We start from the raw sequence: 22672 nt of genomic DNA, 5'->3' as shown, positions 1-22672 counted from the left end.
ATCGACGTTATCCCCCGCCTTCAAAAACATGACAACTTCCGTCATCACGGTGTTAATTTCAAACTCCTCGGTGCAGTTTTTGTCATTAAATCACCAAAGGCGATATTTCCACTCATTTTCGAGACAGACAGGACAACAGGGCATCGCACCAGGTGGCACAAATGTGTCTGTATTACTTTAAGTTCACCCAGTGACACAGGAAGTGGTTCAAAGCTTTTGTGTTTGTGACAAAGTGAAGCTGCAGGCAGGGAGAGAGGGACCAGAGAGAGATAAACACCGGCACGTCGTGGATGCGTCTGATTAAAATGCGCTCATACAAATAAAACCATGCTGTTTATGAGAGTCTGCAGACTGCGTCCACCTGTGTCCGTGTCCCTGCTGTTACCAAGGTGAGTGTGTTCACGTCAGATACGAGGCTAGACAGAAAGAATAATAATTATGATAATAATTACCATTGCTATTTATGCATGTTTTTTTATTTATTTATCTAGAAGCCTCTGTGCTCACGTTTTTTTTTTTTTTTTTAATTTGGTTTGATATTTTATCAAATTCCTGTCGCAGATTTTGCTGTTATTGTAGCCCCCCCCCTCCCCACACACACACACACACACACCCCCACACCCACAGTCGCTCATGTGAGGATCATCATGACTATTGTGAAAACTGTTTCTGGGATTTACACACCATTGTTGCAGTTCATAATGACACAGCAGTGGCTTTCACTTGGCCCTCCCATTCCCCATTCGTCCGACACATACGCCTGCGAGCTTCCTGGTTATGGCAATTTTAACCCAACTAACCCGGGCGCAACCTCGGTGCTGGTTTATCATCAGAAAGCAACTTTCCTGGTGTTTTCGCAGACGCGGAATCATACGCCGCAGCATGGCCTCGGACCCGACCACAGCGGAGACGACCCGCTTCGACTTTCTGGTGATCGGCGGCGGATCTGGAGGTTTGGCCGGAGCTCGGAGGGCGTCGGAGCTCGGAGCGGCCACCGCGGTGATCGAGAGTCACAAACTCGGAGGTACCTGCGTGAGTAAAAATAAAAAAAACAAAACACTGCTGTCGCTTTACTGACGCCTCTGCACCTTTCACACCCACGTTAGTTGCCAGGTTCACTGCGAAGCCTCCGGACTCCTTTTGTGGAAGTTTTTTTTTTTTTTTTTTTTTTTGTTTTTTTTGTACAGCAAGTTTGAAGCGCCCCAGCTGATAAGCAACCCCCTCCTCCCCAAGCCCTGACCTACTGAAGCCAACGTCTGTAAAACAACTGAGACTGTAAATAAAAATAGACAAACCAGAAAAGGTTGCTTTAGAATGGAATATATTAAAGGAGATTTGTCATAGCTTTAATTTTTTTACTATTGGATGCGTCTTTCCTCCCCCCCATCTACTACATTCACCTTTCAGTCGATCTAACAAGTGGGGAGTTGATGAGAGGAGATACTGCTGCAGATTTGTGTTAAACAACATGCTTATTGCACAAAGCTGAGGCAGATTATCAGCATAATTTCCCTATTTTGGCAGGATTTAAGGAAACAAGATGACTTAACATGATTTTGTGGGCACAGATCACATAAAAATGGATTCAGCAATGATTAAATCCAATGTCTGCACCTTTTTATTTGCAGAATAGGTTGTCTGCCCTTTTGGCTGAGAGTGTTAGTATCATGATAACATGGTCATATTGTGTTATTCAACATGTTATGTTTACTTTCAGTTAATAATTCTTAGTAATAAGAAGCTAGCAAAAGGAGTTACTGTATTGAAGGTTTTGTTTCCGAATGTGAAAACTTTCATCAGACATAAACACAATGGAACACAGTTCATTATTGAAATCAACTAGATTATTTCATATCCAATTGTGCATACATGTACAATATTGTGATTATAGATTGATTTGCAAGGCAGACCCAGCTCCAGTCTATATTTTCTGATAAGATGAAATTCTAAGTGAGGGTTGTGCTTGACCTTTTAGCTTTTCATTTAACGCTGCAACACATATTTATGAAGTAATGTGCTGTGCAAAAAAAGTTCAGACCTCTCCTTCCTTTACAACTTAACATGTGCTTGGACACTGTTTGATTGAAATGACTCTGAACTAATTTGCTCTGTTTCAATGTTTTTCAGGTCAATGTTGGCTGTGTCCCCAAGAAGGTAAAGTCTTTCTGTCCTCGTTTTAAACAACAGAGTTTAACTCTAATAATAATTTGTTAATATATGCATCAAAATGAACTAGATGTCAAATCCAGCACATTTACCTCTCCTCACAGGTTATGTGGAATGCAGCAGTTCATGCTGAGTATCTCCATGATCACAATGATTACGGCTTTGACGTTGGAAATGTTCGTTTCAGTTGGGAGTAAGTTACAGTATCTGTTGGTGTTTTTTTGTTTTTTTTTTTTTTTGCAACCACAATGAGCTCTTTTGAAAACTGTTGGTTGGTAGTTCCTGAAAGAAAGCGGTATCCATTTCACAGCACAGCCTCTCAGTCTGTCGTGTCCTTTGTTGCTTCATTTTAGCCTAGTTCTCTTCCTCCTGAACAACATAGTTTAGTCAAGATGATTGCTTAAGATAAGCCTCTGGAAGGAGTGGCTGCCTGCACTGCACTGAGAAACACTGGTCAGGGATTGAAAAAACAAACGTACGACAAGGCTGGGCAGTCATTTAAGGTGTGCCTGTATGAATTGGACAAGATTAAGTGTTTATAATACAAAAAAATTCAAATATACAGGACGCGGAAACAGTGTCACTGAAATTTCACAGCAAAACTGTAACAAATACCACCTGTTTCAATTTTCCACTGTTAGTAATGCTGTTACTTCACGTTGTCATTTCTGATACTGTAGTTTGTGTTATGGTGTTGGATTGTATCATGTAGTCAGGTGATCCTGCTATTTTGTCCATCTGCTGTGTATTGTAGCAGGAACTACAATGTGAATGGGATTTTGTAGTTTCTATAAAGTGAAAAATACAATTCTATTAAAAATAAACTAATGAGATACTATTAAAATGTTGTTCTGTTCAAACAAAAACTCAACAGTGATATACCGTCTCATCCAGCTCTAATATACGAAAGGAAATGTGCTGTTATTGAAATATTAAACATCAACATGAAGAAAAGCTCTCGCTGTCTATACTAAGAAGTCTGTTGATTCAGTTATCAGACGTCTTCACAGCAGAAGTATCATGACACAGGTGTTTATGATGGTGCTGGATGTTGCCGAAAATGCTTTGGCTGCCTGTATAATAACAGATGGCTGCAGACTTGTGAACGGACGGTTGCAAGTATTAAACAGGCAGGAAATTCTGGTTGCGAAAGCTCAAAGCGTAAAACTCTCCAGGCCCTTCTTAACATACAGACAGGTGACAAATTAAAGGAAAAACCTGAAGAAATAAGTGGAGAAACAAATGCAGATGCTTCTACACCTGAGCACTGCATGGTATAGTTAAGCAATTAACATCCCATCATGCTCTGTGGCATGTATAAATATGCTGAGCAGGCCCAGTTGATTCTGATGAAAAGAGGAAAAGCTCTAAGTGACATTGGAGGAGGGTTCATCGTTGGGGCACAGAAAGACTGTTTAACTGGCTGGTGTGTCAGTAGGAACAGTGACTACAGTGACGTCTGCATTTAGGTCTATGTGAAAGACATCAGAAAACAGGGTCGGACATTGTGGTCCACAGAGCACATTTTGCACATTTGATGAGCGTGATGCTCGTGCATTAGTGTGATATGTAAGCAAAAACAGAAGAGCAGCTCTTCCTCAGGTGAGAACGTCGGATCAGAACGTGATCAGACTGTTTCAGCCAGAACAGTCTGTCAACAATTACACAGAGAGGGACATTATTGTAGGGTTGCAGCGTATTAACCCCTCATTACAAAGATGAACGCACATTTGAGAGTTCAGTGGTGCAAAAACAATCAGCGCTGGTCTGCAGAGATGTGGAAAAGGTGATACAGTCAGATGAGTCATCCTTCATCATATTCTCCTTAAGTGGGCGAGAATATGGTACAGTGAGGGGATCGGGTTATTCTGTGGGGGACGTTTTGCTGCCATGGTTTGTGTCCACTTGTCCCCTTCGAGGGAAGGGTCACTGCAAATCAATACAAAGTTGTTCTGAGTGATCACCTTTATCCTGTGATGGAACATTTCATGATGGGAGTGGTCTCTTCCCGATGACGGTGTCCCCATCCATAGAGCACAACGGGTCACTGAATGCTTTGATGAATATGAAATTGATGTGAATCATCACAGTCATTAGATCTCAACTCTGTTGGGAGATTTTAGAGCAACATATTCGACTACGCCCTCCAAACACTAAATGAGGGAATATGTTTTGGAGGAATGGTGTTCATCCCTCCAGTAGAGTTCAGTGACTTGCTGAGGAGCGTTCTGGCAGCACATGGGGGCCCGTCACCTTACTAAGACTGTTTAAGTTGTGTTTTCCTTTAATTAGTTACCTATCTGTATGTGAACTGTGCCCAGGCTGAATCTGGCCAGTGAATTATGCACCACTATGATCAGATGTCGACTTTTTTGCTGAAAAAAACAAAAGTACTGCTGGGATGAATCTGTGTTTTAGAGCATTTATTTAAGTGTATGGTCTAATTTTACATTTCTGATTGATTTATTTTCTCTTCACGTCTTTCCACCTTTAGAAATGTTTTCAAGTGCATGCAACTTTTGGACGCAGTCGAGCGTCAAGCCTCGAGTAAATACAGGTGGAAAAAAAATTTATCACTTCTGTGTTTCTGTTTGCAGAACTCTTAAGGTCAAAAGGGATGCTTATGTTAGTCACCTAAATCGCATTTATCGCAACAATCTTGACAAGGTAATTTCAAATTCATATTATCTTTATTATTTCAGTGTTTGCTTTTTTCCCTGAACATATTTTCTCATACTTCAGGTAAACCTCATGTCTGTAAAATGGTTTATCTGCATCCTTATTGCACAGAGAAATATTTGACTTTGCTTGGTGTATTTTTGAACGGAGACTGAAGGAAAATGACGACATCTGCTCCTTAACAGGCTAAAATCCAAACTATTCAAGGTCACGCCAGGTTCACAAATGATCCTGAGCCGACTGTGGAGGTCGGTGGAAAAAAGTACACAGCGCCTCACATCCTCATTGCCACTGGAGGGCAGCCTTCTGTTTTGAGTGATTCTGAAGTTCCAGGTAAGACAAACTGTACTTAGGTCACATTTAGAAACGGTAATCATCTTTGTGGTTAGCACTAACCTTTTCAAATGAGACTGCTTTTATGAAATCACAAAACTATATGAAATTCTGTGTGTCTGAATCATTACAGGGGCAAGTCTGGGCATTACCAGTGATGGCTTTTTTGAACTTGAAACTCTGCCAAAGTAAGCTGATCATATAATCCATGTAGTGTTTACTGGATACCATCAGGGACATTTTTGTCTGTAGTTAAAGTTCTGTTTTCCCAACAGGCGCAGTGTGATTGTGGGTGCAGGTTATATTGCAGTGGAAATGGCAGGCATCCTTTCCACCCTGGGGTCCAAAACATCCCTTGTTATTCGACAGACAGGAGTAAGAAACATTTACATACCAAACACTGAACTGAATGATTTTCAGTAGTGTGAAGCCATGCACTTGAGCTTGTATTCTCTCTCTCTCTGTAGGTTTTGAGAAACTTTGACAGCTTCATAAGCACAAACTGCACCAAAGAACTGCAAAACTCTGGTGTAGATTTGTGGAAGAACTCTCAGGTGAAGTCTGTGTGTAAAACGGAGAAGGGTCTGGAGGTGACGCTCGTCACCAAAGACCCAGAGAAGAAGAACGATGAGGAGAAGATCAGCACCATCCAGGAGGTGGACTGCCTTCTCTGGGCCATCGGCAGGCAGCCAAACACCTCTGGACTGAACATCGGCGAGATGGTAACAATCTGCTTATGAAACTGTTTACTTTAAACTGGATGATGACAACATGGACCAGCAAAGCTCAGTGGAAGAGCAGACAGACGTTCCTACACAGACAAAATGATTTCAACAACACATGTATAATGAATAATATGAATAATATATAATAATATGAATAATATAATTAAAGACGGATAACTTCAGCTCATCACCTCTTACTGTCTGCAGAGGGAATTAATTAGTTCTGGCTCTTTACAGTTTTCCCTGTGTCTCCCTCATCCTGGCTGCTTAATTGTCCTCAAAGATTATAATGACACTGCAGATCATTTTGAAACAGGTCTTTATTTCTGTCTTTTAATCTTTTACACAAGTCAGTGTAAAGGTTTCATCATTGAACACCTTTTATATAAAAAGAGTTCAAAATAAACCAGGCATGGGATCATGTTAGATCAATGCTTAGTGATAATCTGGAGACAAGATTAGGCTACAGTCACATAACAGTGTTTGTTATGTTATAGCTCAGGGTCAACAGGCAAATTAATAATGGATTAAAGGGGTGGTTAAGTCTGGGTCGGGTCAAACTCCTCTCTACTCTATTTATAGTACTTCAGCAAGTAGAGATTGTCAACTGAAAGGAAGTGAAATTAATAGACCTTTCTCTTCTTCTTATTCTGACTTCTCTTTTTATGGTCTAACCTGTATTATGAAGGAGTGTAAGATAAAGGAGTGTGAGGAGAAGTTGACCAACACCTCTTTGTCATCTGTGTGGTATTCAGGCCCAGTTTGAGAACAGCTTTTCTTTCTGTTTGCAGGGTGTGGATACAGATGAAAGAGGCCATATCATTGTGGATGAGTTTCAGAACACCAGTCGACCAGGGATCTACGCTGTTGGAGATGTTTGTGGCAAAGCACTTCTCACACCAGGTTGGGAGTCGCAGTAATAACCCAAATCATTTTACAAATGTAAAAACTGCAGTGATGTTGAGAGTATGGTCACTATGGCTGTTAAAGCTGATTCTTAAATTTGTTAAGACTGAAATCTTGACAAGTATCTTCTGTCTTTGTTGAATATCTCTACATTTGGCCATTTTAAGGCCATTTTTATTTTTTTTACTGGAGGGGTGAAAAAACATTGTTATGTTTGTGTTTGTAGGAAGCTGCATCAGCTAAATTTTAGGTTAATTTATTTGAACAGGTAGGGACACTTAACTCTTTATTTAGTGTGTATTAGAGGCAAAACCTGCATGAAGTAACATTTACACATTTAAACACCGTTGGCTCCAAATAACTGAGCTGAAATTGACAGAAATACAGGTCTGTGTCCTCTCCCAATCAAATTCTGGTATGGTTTTAGTGAACATAAGGTGCGGCAATTACAAGAAACACACTTTGTCAGATTGCTGTTGTCACCAGAACTCTGTCCCCTAAACAAGCTGTTCTGCTCACGGGCTCTGGGTTTTTGTATTTAGGTGATTTGAACCTGAACAGACCAAATACACTAAAACCAACAAAGACAACTTTTCAAGTGTGGATCAGATCCATCAAAATAAACAGATCACTTGTGCAATCCACCAAGATTAAATCTTTATAGGTTTAAAAAAAATGTAGTTATCACAATAAAAATATTAATAAAAATAAGTAATTTTTCTATGCAAGTCTGGTGCAGGTGCAGCTCCCATGTAGTGACAACCATCTATTTTACATAATGTCTGTAGTTACAATTTACAACAGCCAGATAAGATGGTATGAGAGCAGACATCCATCACTGTCTTATAGCTTAGATATAATCTTTCACATTATAATACTACAACAATAACATTACTTTGAGTTTGAGATTAATGTCTTCTCCTTTTCAGGGAATGAAAATGAAATGTTTACCTAGGGAGTTGGACTCTGATGTTTTGTTGTATGTTGTGGCAGTTGCCATTGCTGCAGGCAGAAAGCTGGCACACAGACTGTTTGAAGGGAAGAAGGACTCCAAACTGGACTACTCCAGTATTCCCACAGTGGTGTTCAGCCACCCACCCATCGGCACAGTGGGCCTCACAGAAGGTGAGTACACCAAAGATGTCTTTCATTCAGTAGCAACTTAACTTCTCCAAATTTTGACATTTTCCAATATCTGTGTAAAGCCCTGTGATGTTGGCAATTCACATTTACGCTGCGCTACATTCACACTCTGGGTGAAAGTTTTAATGGAAATACTGTTTTACTCCTATATTTACTCAGGAAGACTAAAATTCATACTCGTATTTTGATCATTTTCATGTCACAGAGGAGGCCATTAAATCTAGAGGAAAGGAGAATGTGAAGATTTACAAGACTTCTTTCACTCCAATGTATCACGCCATCACGAGCAGGAAGACTCAGTGCATCATGAAGCTGGTGTGTGTGGGCAAGGAGGAGAAGGTAGGAGTCGTCCGACCTCCAGATGTCAGCTTTACACATTAGAAACAATACATTTTTTTTCTCAGAAATGTCTCAAATTTCCTACAACTAGCAGTTTAAAATTATATTGACTGAAATAATTATGTACCTATCAAAACTACTGCATTGTGTTACTGTTGTTGATTCTTAAGGCACTCATCAGTTAGATTTGATAATTCAGATCTGAAAAGCCTCTTGTATATGTGGTGCTTAAATTTTCTCTGGACCACATCAAATGAATATATAAATAAAACCAGATGTTACTAGGTTTGATTTGACTTTTTCCTATTCCTAAACAGCTTGAAGTAGACCAGATAAGTCTGACACTATTGTTTTCTCCACCTTCAAATGCGATATAAGTCACAGCTGAAGTCAACATGTTCAGACTCCATCCCTGCAAGCCATTGAAAGTCTTTCTGGGAAATGTAGGCTAAAGTACCTTGCTGAACTACAAGTAGATGAGGCAGATTTATGAAAAGTGTTTAAATCAAAGATTAACTTTAATTCAAACACAGAAAACAGCACTGAGAGCACTTAGAGTCTCTTCTAGTCTGTTAGTACCTAAACTAAATGGAACTAAGCCTTTATGAATTTGACAGTTTCCTTGTTTTTTGAGTCTTGTATACACTGGCAACTGCAGTGACTTTCAGATACTGAGCTGTGTCTTTTCTCCAGGTGGTGGGCCTGCACATGCAGGGCCTGGGCTGTGATGAGATGCTGCAGGGCTTTTCTGTGGCCATCAAAATGGGCGCTACCAAAGCAGACTTTGACAAGACTGTTGCCATTCACCCCACCTCATCTGAGGAGTTTGTCACGATGCGTTAATCCAACCACTAACGCGCCACCTTGCTTCCCTGAACAACCAGCAGCCCAGACAAGCATACCAGGACAGAGTCACCACTCCATACCACTCTTGCATCATTGCTCTCTAAAACTACCTACAAACTTCCATTTTCTCAGATATAAGTGGCCTTATTTGTGCGCAGTGTTTCATTTTCTAATTTTTACCTAAAAAGGACCAAGACAAAGTTATGACCTTCTTAAACTGTACTGGATTCCATTTTAATGATTGTGAAATGGAAGTGATGGTTCTGCAGGTATTGTTGTCAAGTGATTGCATGGGAAGTCAAAAGACCTCTCTCCTAGTGTATGTGTTTGATTTGTCAGTCATTTGTCAGATTAATTTTACAAACACTGCTGCTTCTTAAGGCACCTATTTACTACCAATGCAAGGTCAAAACATATCTACCGTACTGTTTTAAAGATTCAATAAACCTGCAGGTGTTTTTTCTTAAGTGTTGTGATTCTTTTCTTTTCATTCTGTGACTCAGCCCTTTGTTGTTTAAATGTAGTGGTATGTTGTTACGCCTCTCCACTAGTGCCTTTCCCTGTCTTTATAATTGACACGGGTTGGGCAATGAACAAAGTACTGTACTTCTCATGTTTTGGCAACTATGATGTAGTTAACAAACAACGCTATTAAAGGCTAAATTATATATAGTCACTAAATATACTAAATAAAGTAAAACAAATAGGATGAAAAATAAATAATAAAGACTGAAGATAGACCCATAGCTATAATATACTCTGAATATAAAGTATGTGATAACAAGATATTATCCAGATGTACTAATGTGACGTATCTATTTGCATATGAGACTGATGAATAAATGTTTTTATTGTTTTTTTTCTGCTAAATAATACTTGTACTGCAATACAGTTCAGAAGGTGACACTACTATTTACTCAATTTGACAGCCATAGATAGCCTATATAAAGATAGACCCTATATTTATATATCTTTAAATGCACGCTGTAAAGATATTTCATATATCTTTAGATACAAGAGATACCTTTATATACGGTCATACAGTCTGTAATACATACAACATATATATTTTTATATAGGCCCATATATCTATATCATCAGTCTATGGTGACCTTTCCACAGCGGTTTACATAATATCGCGATAGTAGCGGACAACGCTGAAACCAATTATGTTCTCACGAGAATAACGTCAACGTCGACGTCAGCTAGGCGTCACAGGTCACGTGTGTGTGTTTGTAGCAGTTACATTATGTCCGTTGACATCAGCTTGGTCATAGATTCTTAAAATGGACACAGATTATGCAGAACAAACATCACCATAGAAAGGTATTAGCTTTTTCTGAATAATTTTATCATCTTAATCTACCCACGAGTCTGTTGCAGTCATTTTTTGAGTGAATTAAAATGCTAAGTAGCACTTGTTACTTGCGGCGGCTAACGATGTTAGCCTACGGGGCTAGTTAGCTGTAGCAGCGTCAGCGTTAGCCGGCAGAGGCATTAGTTGACCAGCCGGGTGATGATCAATGACAGCCATTTCAGTTCGAGGCAGGTGTCGGCTGTGGTCAACATTTGAGTTTGTTTGTAGCCATGTTAGATTTTCTGCTTGTTGACACTGTCAGTTGTGGTGAAGCGATGCCCCGGCGTTAATCTGTCTGAACTGGGTTAAAGTGACGAGCGGACTGCTAACACCTCAGCTGACCGACTGTCTGTGACTCTGCATAGCGAGTTCCTGCTCTCCAGTGCCGAGCTCCGCTACAGCGAGGATGTTCCCCAGCCTGGCCCACAGACCATGGCATGTCTTCTGCAGGGTCTCCTTGCAGCACAGGGCGTTCCTGTGTCAGCGGACCCCGAGGTTCCCCCAGCTGTGCTACGGTGAGGAGGCTCATATCCAGGGGCTGCTAGATGTTAGCTATGGTTACATCTCTTCCACATGATGATGCTTTCTGCTCTGCTTAAGCGATTAGTTGATTCATAGATGAGTCGATCAATAGAAAAGAAGTATTATATTTTTATACTGTTTAGATGATCGATGAACCGCTTAGGCCATTTATTCTGGTTTTCTCTGTTTTATATTATTGTAAACTGAATATCTGTGTGTTTGGGCTGTTGGTCAAACAAATCAAGCAAGTAGATTTCACATTGGGCCTTTTTTCACTGTTTTATAGATTAAGCGATTCATCAAAAGATTAACTGATCATGGATTTAATAGTTAGTTGAAGCTCTGTTTTGCTTTCTCTTGAACCCCAGTGTTGGTTCACTGTACAGTGGAGCTGATGAAAATTTAAAAAAAAGGCTTAAAATCATCACACATTGTGTTGTGCAGGTTGGCAGAGTGGAGGCATACATACCCTGTGGTTCAGCCTTCCAGACTGCCGAGTTGCTACTTTAGGACTGGGCAAGGTGCAGTACTACTCTACCTCTGGCAACAGTAAAGATGATCCTCCAAAATCACCATCAGGTGATGCTCCACCAGGAGAAAAGGCCGGTGCTGCAAAAGCCACCTCATCGTCATTAGGTGACAAACTAATTTTCGATGTCTGTCTGTTCTTAGCATTTTGTGTGGCGTTGTATTTACTAATTGCTCTTGTAAAATTGTTGTCTTTTCACATTCTCTGTCATCACAAACCCCAGAAAACAATTCTGGGAAGTTGTGTTTAGAAATATATAACAATTGATCACAGTTTGGCTTTAGTGTACCCCTGATCAAATTAGACAGAGTATTTTATTAATCGCAAAGTGAAATCACAAAACAATGAAGTAGGTAACATACAACGCTATTAAAGGCTAAATTACATATAGTAACTAAATGGACTAAATAAAGTAAAAATACATATAAATAAATAGTATAAAAATAAAATAAACAATAAAGACTAAAGATCGACCCATAGATATATTATGTCCTGAATATACAATGTAGTAATATATTATACTGTAATATACTGTACATTAGTGAAAGTCTAGTGGATATAGAACTGAACATACCTTAAAGATCAGATTAATCTGACATATAACAGATGTGACATATGATGTGATAAATAGAAGTCCCAACAGTGAGGACAGCAGCTGGCAGGAAGACTTCCTGTAGCTTTCTTTGTCAGAGCGGAGCTGTTTGAGCAGCAGGTCATGGAGGGGCTGCGAGATGCTCTCTGTGATGTTCAACAGTTTGTGGGCATCCTCCTCTCCGCGGCCAACTCCAATGGCTCTGAAGAAGCCCCCAGCACAGAGCCAGCGATCCTGATCATTTTGTTCAGTTTGTTGGTGTCGCTGGCTCTGATGCTTCTGCCCCAGCAGACTGCAGCATAGAATACTGCACTTACAATATTCTTAGCTTGTTTGTTGATTCGCTTATTTCTGTCTGTTTAGGTTTCACACCTCAGGGTCTGACTAAGGCTGAAACAATTCAAGTGAAAGGTAACAACACTTGCAGATTTAAGATAATACTCACAGCCTTTACCTTGTATTTTTAGTATATTCATCAGAATGTGGGTGTGATTTGGTGGCTTGCAGAAGATCAAGGACTATGGAGAGCAGATAAAAATCCTGTATTATTCATTTCCCTCTGTTGTCCTATGCAGTTCGGGCAGTCCTGAAAAAAAGGGAATATGGAGCCAAGTACACTCAGAACAACTTTATCACTGCAGTCAGAGCCATGAATGAGTTCTGCCTCAAACCAAGGTAACCCCTGTTACCCAAAGTAACTGAGCTACCTGTTATTTAATGTATACAGGAACACTGAACTGTCTGCCAGTGCCTAGCTGAATGAATGGTATTAAATGCTTCTCTGTCAGACCACAACCACAGCACAAATTCCTCTGAGTTAATCAGTAAACATGCTGTTGTGATTAACTGATGTGAGGCTGCCTAACATGGTTTAACACAGGTCTTCCTACATCTTTTTCTTACACCCTCGCCTCATGTGTTCACAGTGATCTGGAGCAACTTCGGAAGATCAGAAGACGCAGCCCCCACGACGACACAGAGGCTTTCACTGTGTTCTTGCGGTCAGATGTCGAGGCCAAGTTAGTTCTACACCCTTCAGCTCTGCAACTTCAGCACACAATATGTCTCCCAACACATTATTGCTCAAAACTCCAGGTTTCATTGCTGCATTCGCTAACTTTTGTCGTTTCATTTGTTTCTATCTGTGACTGATAGAGCACTAGACGTGTGGGGAAGCCATGAAGCTCTAGCCCGAGAGAGGAAACTTAGGAAGGAGGTGGAGAGAGAGTACCAAGAGAGTAGGTTTTTATTTTCCCTGGCTGCATGTGGATCTTTGTCAACATTCATTAATGCCAAAGATTTTATCTCAAAGCAAAAGTTCAGAGTCAGATGAGGAGCTAGTTACCTTTGCAGGAAGCCACGCCAGCTGTTTCTCCCTGTTTCCAGTCTGTTATCCTAAGCTAAGCTAAACAGATGCTGGAGAACTGAGCGCGCCATCAGTCGTCTGCTCTGACTCTCTGCCAGACAGCAACAAGTGTACGGCTTCAACTAATGATCATTTTTATCAGTGATTAATCTGACAGTTATTTTCTTCACTAATTGATTAATTGTTTGGTCTGAAAACTGTGAAAAATTCTCACCACAATTTCTTACACGACAAGTTGACATCATTAAATGTCCTGTTTTGTCAGACCACCAATCAAAAATCCCAAAATATTTGATGTATTGCCATGTATGATGAGGAAAAGCAGCAAATTCTAACGTCTGAGAACATGGAATTATCAAATTCTGAAAAAATACTTTATTCATTAATCAATTTGCCAATTCATTTTCTTTTGATTAGGAAATCAGTACATTGACGAATCATTGCAGCTTTAAATAACTGTTTCCCAAAGTGTGGCCCTCCTTGTTTAATGTTCGATTGAGTTGCAAAAATGTTATGAATATTTATTCTCATTTATATAACCTTATCTTATTGTTTCTCAGCTGTTAATGATGTTTTTTTGGTCTGTGAACTTTTTTGTTGCCACATTGGTGAATTTGTGTCTTTTATTCACTGACCTCCAGATATTTTTCGGAATCAGCAGCTGTTGAAAGAATACAAAGACTTCTGGGGAAACACCAAGGTGAGCACTTTAGCTGCCGTTTTGTTGGATAATATGATCAAGTCTCCAAGTTCTGTTTTATCTGTGAAAGAGAAAGTAATATGGAAAGTCCTGTCACCATGTCCAAGTTGCCCTGACAACAGCAGGTGGTGTTTGCATGACCTTTGTCCCCGTTACAGAGGTCACTGCATTTATATGACTGTGTCATTATCGGCCCCTCTTTACTGTGCGATGCTGATGTTATTTCAATGACCACACTGTACTGTTGTGCACTCCCCTGGTATGTCATGGTATATTCTATACTCTGCTGGCTAGTGTTTGCAGAGCATCCCCTCAGTAACTGTGATCAGATAAAGTCAACTGCATGAACTGCATAGTGACCACAGGACAGGACATTCCCAACATGATTATGTTTTGTCCGAATTATTTATTTATTTATTTATTTTTTACCAGGAACACAACCAGTATGTGGTTGATTAATATTAGAGCACCCTCATCCCTGCACTGATTGACAAGCTTGCAACTTAATAATAATCTGATTTCACTTTGCTTTTTGTGTTTCTTTGTTTCACAAAGCCTCGATCAGGCAAGAGGGCAACATTTCTACAAGGGCCAGGGAAGGTGGTGATGGTCGCTATTTGCATGTAAGTTTTCATACTCTCAGCAGTTTCCCTGAGTGCTGTCTGGTTCTGCTGTGAGATCTGTCTGCACTCATTGACTTCACTGAGCTGCAGCACACAGTGGGAGGTACTGGATTAGAGAGAGAAACTACGAGTCTGTTCTCAGCAGGGTCACTACATACGGTGCGTCGGATAAGTATCAGAGTGTAGTGTCTTGAGAACAAAAAAATCTTTGTTGCAAAAGCTTAAATAAGATACTGCTAGATGCGGAAAGTAGGTGTACTGACAGTTGTGATTTCTTTTTTTAGTTTTTAAAGAAATACAGAGTTTTGACATCACTAGTAAAGATCTGTAAGATGTGGAAATGAGTTTTGAGACCTTGTCTCACATGAGGTCTTGCAGCCTATTGGATTAGGATGATTGTGTTAGAGGACATGTGCAGTCACATGAACAGCAGACCGTTTCTTTCATTGAGTGGCACAAAGACGCACGGGACCCCGTTAGTTGGCTGGTCATTACGGGAGAAGTCCAGGCACGATGTAAAAGCTGTGAATTCGATTCTGCAAATTTTGCACTAAAAAGAGAATAGTTACATCATAAATAAGAGTAACTGTGTGTTGTAAATTAGGCTGCGTTCACATTACAACCTCCAAGTGACTCAAATTTGATACTTTTTTCACTGGAGTGGGAACAAATCAAATTAGATTTTAAAATTTGTTTTTCATATCAGATCTGGTCCACTTGCAAATGTGGTCCTAGATCTGATTCACGTCTGATCTTTGACGATGCAGCTGCTGTCAGAGCAGTAGACATGGAGGAGAGCAGCAACAGAGGAGAGGCAGACAGACTCCTTCTCATCCTCATCCTCATCGTCTGTATTGTCTGCCGACCTCCACAACAAATAATCCTGGACATGCTAGCGCAGCTGTGTCATTTGTTTATGATTTCACTGACGCTGCTAAGTTTGTCTACAATGTTTTCATGTCCTGTACAAGCCAATCGATAAATCCATAAACCACCTCAGTCACATTTACTGTCAACCATTAAATTATTTTTCAGATAGGAATCTGTGTCATCACCGTGTGACTGCTTCATCCACTTGTTTGCTTTATCCTCAGCAATGGACTCAATTTCTTCTTCAAACTCCTGGCATGGGTCTACACTGGATCAGCTAGCATGTTCTCCGAGGCCATCCACTCTCTGGCCGACACCTGCAACCAGGGTCTGCTCGCCCTCGGAATCAGCCAGTCCGTCCGCAACCCGGACGCCGTGCACCCGTAAGCACCACACTTTACTATGCTACTGGAAAGAAGATGAGCAGTGCCCGAAGGATATTGAATCATCACAGCACCAAAGAGTAGAAGCAATACAGAGAAATGAATGGAGCTACAATACCAGTATTTGTACTGGCTTATTAATTTATTCATTTGGCAGACACTTTTATCCAAAGCCACTTACTAGTGACTGGCTTGTCAATATTCAACTCGGTGACTCCTGATTGATTCCTGATAGCTTCCAGTAAATTAATTTAGTAGAGCAGCATTTTTGCACAATGAATGCATATTTTTGCAAGTTTTTCTTTTTTTTTTTTTTATAAGATAAAAACTTGCAGATGTAACTTTTAATCCTTTGCAAAGAGCATTGAATGTGAAACTGTGCATAATTAAGAAATTAATGGTGTCCCAAAGTGTCAGCTGTGATGGAGCCCTGTTGGTGTTTTTTCAGGTATGGATTCTCCAACATGCGCTACATCGCCTCCCTCATCAGTGGAGTGGGCATTTTTATGATGGGGGCGGGCCTGTCTTGGTACCATGGTATCATGGGATTGCTGCACCCGGAGCCCATTGAATCATTGCTATGGGTGAGTGTCCGGGTCAGCTCCTGTCTGTCATGCTGTATGATATAGAAAGAGTAATGATAATCGTTTCTGTGTTCCAGGCTTACTGTATTTTGGCCGGCTCTCTGGTGTCTGAAGGAGGTGCGTTATACTAACGAACTAACAGACCTTCAATGATGTTTTGACTGGGACTGTGCAATTTGTACTTAAACATCTCTTTCTATTGTTCTTTCTCAGCCACGTTACTAGTAGCCATCAATGAGATAAGGAAGAGTGCCCTCCATCATGGACTGTCTTTTTATGAATATGGTATGTACGTATGCTAAATACACCTATTATTATCTGTAGTGAGCAAATATTAGTTTATTTACTGCTTATCTGCATAAAACTGGTGCTCAAATACCCTGAAGATGTAGTGGAGAGGAAGTAAAATAGCTAAAATCACTGAATACAAGATGTGTAAATAGGAATGTTTATTCAAGGCAAACATATCGTGATCTCTCTACTGTAGCCAGAAATGTCTCATGGTTTGGTTTCACTCAGGTATTTTCTGTCACAGTGTCATGCAGGTGAAGTTGATTTGATTTAAGAAATCAGACACATTTCTGACATCAAATGGAAATGTTATGAGCATAAATCCCAAACTGGTGTCATGTGGGTGCGAGCTGCTTGTTAATTCAAGTGTAACTGTGGTCTTGCATTGTTTTGTGCGTACAGTAATGCAGAGTCGAGACCCCAGCACCAACGTGGTGCTGCTGGAGGACGCTGCTGCTGTATTAGGAGTCATCCTGGCTGCTGGCTGCATGGGGCTCACCTCACTCACAGGTAAACAAAAAGACACAGAGGCATTGTTCACGGTGTTCAATCTACTCTATTGTCCTAAGTCATGCAGTTAATAAGGTCACGTTCTTTATATTATCTCCTTTACCTCTGCTTTATTGCTCTTCAGTTGGTTTGATAAATTACCCTCAGGATAATCTTTCTCTCTTGTGTTTTTGGACTTTGGTCTCCACACTTACACTCACTGACATTTCCACTCTTTTTTTCCACATTTGTTTTCCCGCCTCTGTCTCTGCCTGTGTTGTTGCAGGTAACCCGTACTACGACAGTTTGGGCTCTCTTGGCGTGGGAACACTGCTGGGCACCGTCTCAGCGTTCCTCATCTACACTAACACAGAGGCCCTGCTGGGACGCTCCATACAGGCTGAACGTGTACAGAAGCTTACAGAGTTCCTGGAGAACGACCCCGCTGTGAGGTCAGTAAACGTACAGACACACTGTGGTGTGTACACACACACACACACACACACACACACACACACACACACACACACACACACACACGTGCCTCCACAGCTGTAACACATCAACCAGCTGTTGTTGATATCAGGTCTAAATCATTCATGTGAATACAAATTAATCCACCAACCATTAAGTCAATCAGTCCACATGGTCCGACAGGGATTTTATAGGTGTACTACAGTTAATGGACAACTGTTGGGCTTAAAATAGACCACGTGGTATTTATTGGTCTTCATGTGTGACCGTCTTCAGAGCCAGCTGTCACAGAGCAATGCAAAGTGCTTCAGTTTGAAAGTGTGGACACAAACTTTGCTTAAAGAAATTAAAAACTGGCATCTTGTACAGGTTTGTTACAGGGTTCACTACGTTAATTTTAAGAGATTTAAAGATCTTTTTAAGACCACAGAGAATGGAAATGCAGTCCCTTTTTTAAAAATGAGCAAACAAAAACTAACCGAGAAAAAAGATTTAAGGCTTTTGTAAATTAAATTTAAGACAAATTCATTTTTAACTTTTCAAGATCTGCAGATATCCTGTTTGTCACCAGTTTCATTGCACATCGTACATAGATTTTCACATTACATCAGGAACACTTTGTGTTTCAGCTGAAATCCCCTGTGATGTCCAGTAGATGTTTGTTCTTCTACCTTCCTCATGTTTTATGTTATTGTGAGCAGAGCCATCCACGATGTGAAGGCCACTGATATGGGACTGAGCAAAGTGCGCTTCAAGGCTGAGGTTGACTTCGATGGCCGAGTAGTGACACGGTCGTATCTGGAAAAACAAGACATTGACCAAATCCTTAATGTAAGTTTTTGTTTTGTTTCGTTTTTTTTTTTTCATTTTTGTTTCCTTCAGTCCAAATATTTCCACACATGCTGCTGACACAGCATCGTTCTTCATTTTTTTCAATAATATTTCTACTTGATTGAAACCTTAGTTCTCCCCTTTTTTATTGTGATGTGGGTGAGAAACCTTTTTTAGTTTAAAGAGCAGTTGCACTTTTTGTTTGCCTTGTTTATGCCATTGTGACAGTTGTAAACTGTGCAGGAGTGAAGAAACTGTCATAATTTACCTGCAAATTATTACTGTTACAATAAACTTTTCATTAGGAGAAACTTTGTTTTAGGTTGAAATCTCCCATGTTTCATTAAGAAAAAATTCTACACTGGTCTACACAGATGTTATTCTGTCATATACAGAGGTTTAGGATTTCAATCTTTCAATCAAGCTTCAGACCATTTGGGGTAGTTAAAATGAATTTTTTAACGACAGGAATTTGGACAAACTGACATGATTTCTGTTGTTTAAGATGGTTAATTTCTTTCTTGTGACTTTCAACTTCAAAAGTTATTTTGTTAGGATTTATTTATTTTGTGTGTTTCTGGCTTCTGCTGTGTCCAACATGCATCCAGGTGGTTTACCTGTATCTTTACTTTTTTCTCTCTGCAGGACATTCAGCAGGTGAAGACCCCAGAGGAGCTGGAGAACTTTATGCTGAAACACGGGGAGAACATCATTGACACCCTGGGAGCTGAGGTGGACCGCTTGGAGAAAGAACTCAAGGTACTGAAACATTAAACTTGTCCAAATTATCGTCTTGCTGATGCTAAATGTACCTAGAAACTCAGTTTTTAACCATCTGAGGGTGGATTTTTATTGGAACTGACCTGCATATTAAAGATATTTATTAAGCATTGCCAGACAGATTCGTATCTAACTCTGTTTCGTTCCTCCTTAGCAACGTAACCCAGAGGTTCGTCACGTAGACTTGGAGATACTATAATACTTCCTGGTCTCTGCTGAGGGAACATCCTTCTGTGTCAGGAAGAAGAAGTGAGAGGAGGACCGAGTCCACCTCCACGGTCTCCCTCCCATCCTGACCTCTTCAAAACAAGCATCCGTCTCCGCACAAGTCATCAAGTCTTACCATAGAATAGTCCAGAATCGCACATAAGGACAATGTCTTTGTGTTGCTTAAACTTCATTCCTCCATCAATGTGTTTGGATTTGGTTGAAAACATGTCTGCTTCAAAAAACAAGATCACAAAAAAGGACCAGTATCACCCAATATACTTGTACTTTACTTTAATGTTGTGCTTGAACCACAGTGATAGTGTTGCCTTCATTAGTACAAAGGAAACTTGAGAGCTACATATTCAAACTAGACTTATTTAATTGCTAGACGATATTAGACTTTTTTTTTCTTTTTAATGTAAAAAGTGAGGAGCTGAAGGTGGCGCGATGCTGCTGCAGGTTCTCTAATAAAGACAGAATTTGTGATGAATAGATTTTATTGCAATTACAGAAAGATATGCAAAGTAAAGGCGTTGTAAAGACTTTTCATTTGATTTGTATGATAGAGCTGAGGAGTGAACTGATGTTTAATACAGTAGCAGTTAATGAGCATCAGCTTATGCAAAAAAAAAAAAACCCTATTAGAAAGCAGGCTGTCATATTCCTGTGATATTATGAAGATGAAAGTCTAACAAATTATTAAATAACCATTTATTGGACATCTTTATCTTTGCAGAAGGTCAAATGATTGAGTGCAAACATCCTTGAGCGCCATGAAATGATGTCATAAGCAGTGGCATCTCTTCTCTTTCGCCTGCCTTCTCTCTTCGCTGGCTCCACACTCCAAACAATTTGGTGTTTTTTCAAATTTGAGGTGTAGTTACATTGTCGTGAGGTTGGCAGCTGATCAGCAGATGATTGTCCCAGAGCACTGAAGGACACGGTCAGATCCACTTAGTGTAAAGAAGCAGATTCTGATGACAAAAAAGGTACCAAGCAAACGGACCCGTATCAAACAGGTTTAAATCACGGTTCAACAATTAAGTCACTTTGTTGTAATTCTTCAGGATGTCGCCCTGTACAGTACCAAAAAACCAAAGTAAATAATCTCCTGCTCTGTAGTGTTTCTGCTGAATAATCTGTTTTAAAACATACGCTCGTTGTGCTTTTGCTCTCATTCTGAATCAGCACAGTCCCAGCATGAGACACACCTGCCTGCCAACAGGCGGTGGGCCGGAGTCATTTCATCATTATTGGGAGGGTGGATATATATTTTTGAAGGTGTTAATAATGTAATATTTACCTTTGGTTATAACGATGTTGCCACTGCTGAAGGAGTTGGAATAAATTTGAAATAATTTATTAAAATATTTTGCTTTCCTTTTCTGTCATGTATGTGGATTTCTTTCTCTACTTCTTTTTTTTTTTTTTTCATAACATCATGGCCTCCTGTATATTATGTGATTATTTTATTATGGAAAGCTCATCTACTTCTCCAGATGTTTGGGATCTAGTAGGAGCTCCCAGCTTCCTGCCTGGGCTGCTACACTAAAGGAGGAATTGTAGGTTTTTGAGGAAATCTTTATGTGTTTGATCACATGTGGAGCAAAAGCGGGACGTTGTCGAGCCTCCGTGTTTGGATGGGAGGCCTGTGTCCTGTTTCAAGCTCAGCTGGTTGACTGGAATGTAAACCCAAGTCCATTAGATGGTGCAGTTGTAGGGATGAGAGAGAGGAAGAGGAGGAGGAGGATGAGGATGAGGGGGGGGGGGGCACTAGCCTGTGCGCTGACGTCAATAAAAACAGTCATTTCCAACCAGTCTGCGCATTGACCGACCATTCAAAACATTACGCACAGCATCGCGGCCGGACCACGCTACACTGCTCCACTGAAATCATTTTCTGGCCGAGCCCGGAGAGCGGGGACAATGCGGACACGCTCCACTGCAGGTTTTTGACCATTGAATGTTGTCTTCACGTTGTGGGTGTTGCGCGCATATCGGTGTCATGTCTCTCGTCATTACCATTCCCAAGTCAGCCGTGCCAGTGCCACTGCCCATCTCGTCTCCTTTCGTGTGTCCTTAGAGCAGGAGAGGGTCGCTTGTGCACGATGATTAAAAAAAAAGAGAAACACCAGCAGGTCCTTCGGCTCATTTGGCTCATTCTTGTGAAAGAAACATGCGTCGAGACGCGCTGTCACGTCTGGAGATCACAAACATCTCCATCACCTCCCATCGCTGCTCTCACTCATTCACTGCTAAATATTCTGAGCTACTTTTAAAAAATGTTTTTAAATGTAGCTGTTTTTTTTTTTTTTTTTGTTATATTTTTTCGATGCATACTGTTTTTCCCTCCCCACTGTTTTCATCTCCAGCAGCCTACAGATGGGGGCGCAGTAAACCTGCACAGTTGGGGTCTCAGATTTTTCTTGCAACCCCCCCCCCCCCCCCCCCCCCCTCCCTCCATCACCACAAGCCTGTGGTTACAGCTCCCCCCGAGCCCTCATTATTCTTCGGTGCAGGATTGAATTAAAGAAACGAGATTTCCAGCAGCAGCAGTGTAATCACCTCCCATCTGCCCGCGCAGGAAGCCCTCATTAACCTGTATCATGTGTGTGTTTCTCACTTTTACTAAATGATCGATGTGATTGCTGTTTCAGACTCAGGTGCAGGAGCATCCAGAGCAATCCGGGTACTGTGTGATGGCAGGATGAGCCCCCCCCCCCCCACCTTGCTCTGCGCTTTTAGCCTCTTTACAGTGCTGCCTTGTCTTGTCATGTTCAAGCAGCATTGTACAGGGCTATGACAGCGCAGAGAGCTGAGCCGCTGCGCCCCCCCACCCCCTGCATGGCTGCCAACAAGTGACGTCATCCTTTAAGGACACAGAGGTGCGGGGACTGTGCGTGACCTGCGGGAACAGTTGGCGATGGAGCTGAC

At 40.8% G+C, this 22672-nt stretch overlaps 2 protein-coding genes across 4 annotated transcripts; both read left to right on the top strand.

Annotated features, from left to right (window-relative positions):
• Positions 1-23: 23 nt before the first annotated feature.
• gsr (glutathione reductase) lies at positions 24-9604 on the top strand. Of its 3 annotated transcripts, XM_071457099.1 has the most exons (13): positions 24-389; positions 861-1032; positions 2128-2154; positions 2271-2359; positions 4764-4833; positions 5031-5178; positions 5312-5366; positions 5454-5553; positions 5646-5900; positions 6695-6806; positions 7803-7934; positions 8158-8291; positions 8985-9604. In XM_071457099.1, the coding sequence occupies exons 1-13, from the start codon at positions 328-330 to the stop codon at positions 9132-9134; spliced, it is 1506 nt and encodes a 501-aa protein (XP_071313200.1). In that variant the 5' UTR covers positions 24-327; the 3' UTR covers positions 9135-9604. The 3 variants fall into 3 exon arrangements, with proteins under 3 accessions (XP_071313200.1, XP_071313198.1, XP_071313201.1); XM_071457097.1 differs by lacking the exon at positions 24-389 and having other exon boundaries at positions 696-1032; XM_071457100.1 differs by lacking the exon at positions 24-389 and having other exon boundaries at positions 897-1024.
• Positions 9605-10338: 734 nt separating this feature from the next.
• Positions 10339-21129, top strand: slc30a9 (solute carrier family 30 member 9). The gene is made up of 18 exons (XM_071457765.1): positions 10339-10463; positions 10860-11009; positions 11461-11652; positions 12501-12548; positions 12713-12812; positions 13064-13156; positions 13293-13375; positions 14145-14203; positions 14759-14826; positions 15921-16079; positions 16528-16663; positions 16741-16780; positions 16877-16948; positions 17357-17464; positions 17730-17895; positions 18619-18748; positions 19394-19507; positions 19683-21129. Exons 2-18 carry the CDS (start codon positions 10901-10903, stop codon positions 19725-19727), a joined length of 1722 nt encoding a protein of 573 aa, XP_071313866.1. The 5' UTR covers positions 10339-10463; positions 10860-10900; the 3' UTR covers positions 19728-21129.
• The last annotated feature ends 1543 nt before the right edge of the window (positions 21130-22672 follow it).

This window comes from Trachinotus anak, unplaced genomic scaffold (assembly GCF_046630095.1).
Source record: "Trachinotus anak isolate AG129_WGS33_773 ecotype Australia unplaced genomic scaffold, CSIRO_AGI_Tana_v1 ptg000021l, whole genome shotgun sequence".
Taxonomy (NCBI): domain Eukaryota; kingdom Metazoa; phylum Chordata; class Actinopteri; order Carangiformes; family Carangidae; genus Trachinotus; species Trachinotus anak.
Note: the sequence above shows the minus strand (reverse complement) of the source record. Positions and strands in the feature narration are given on the sequence as shown.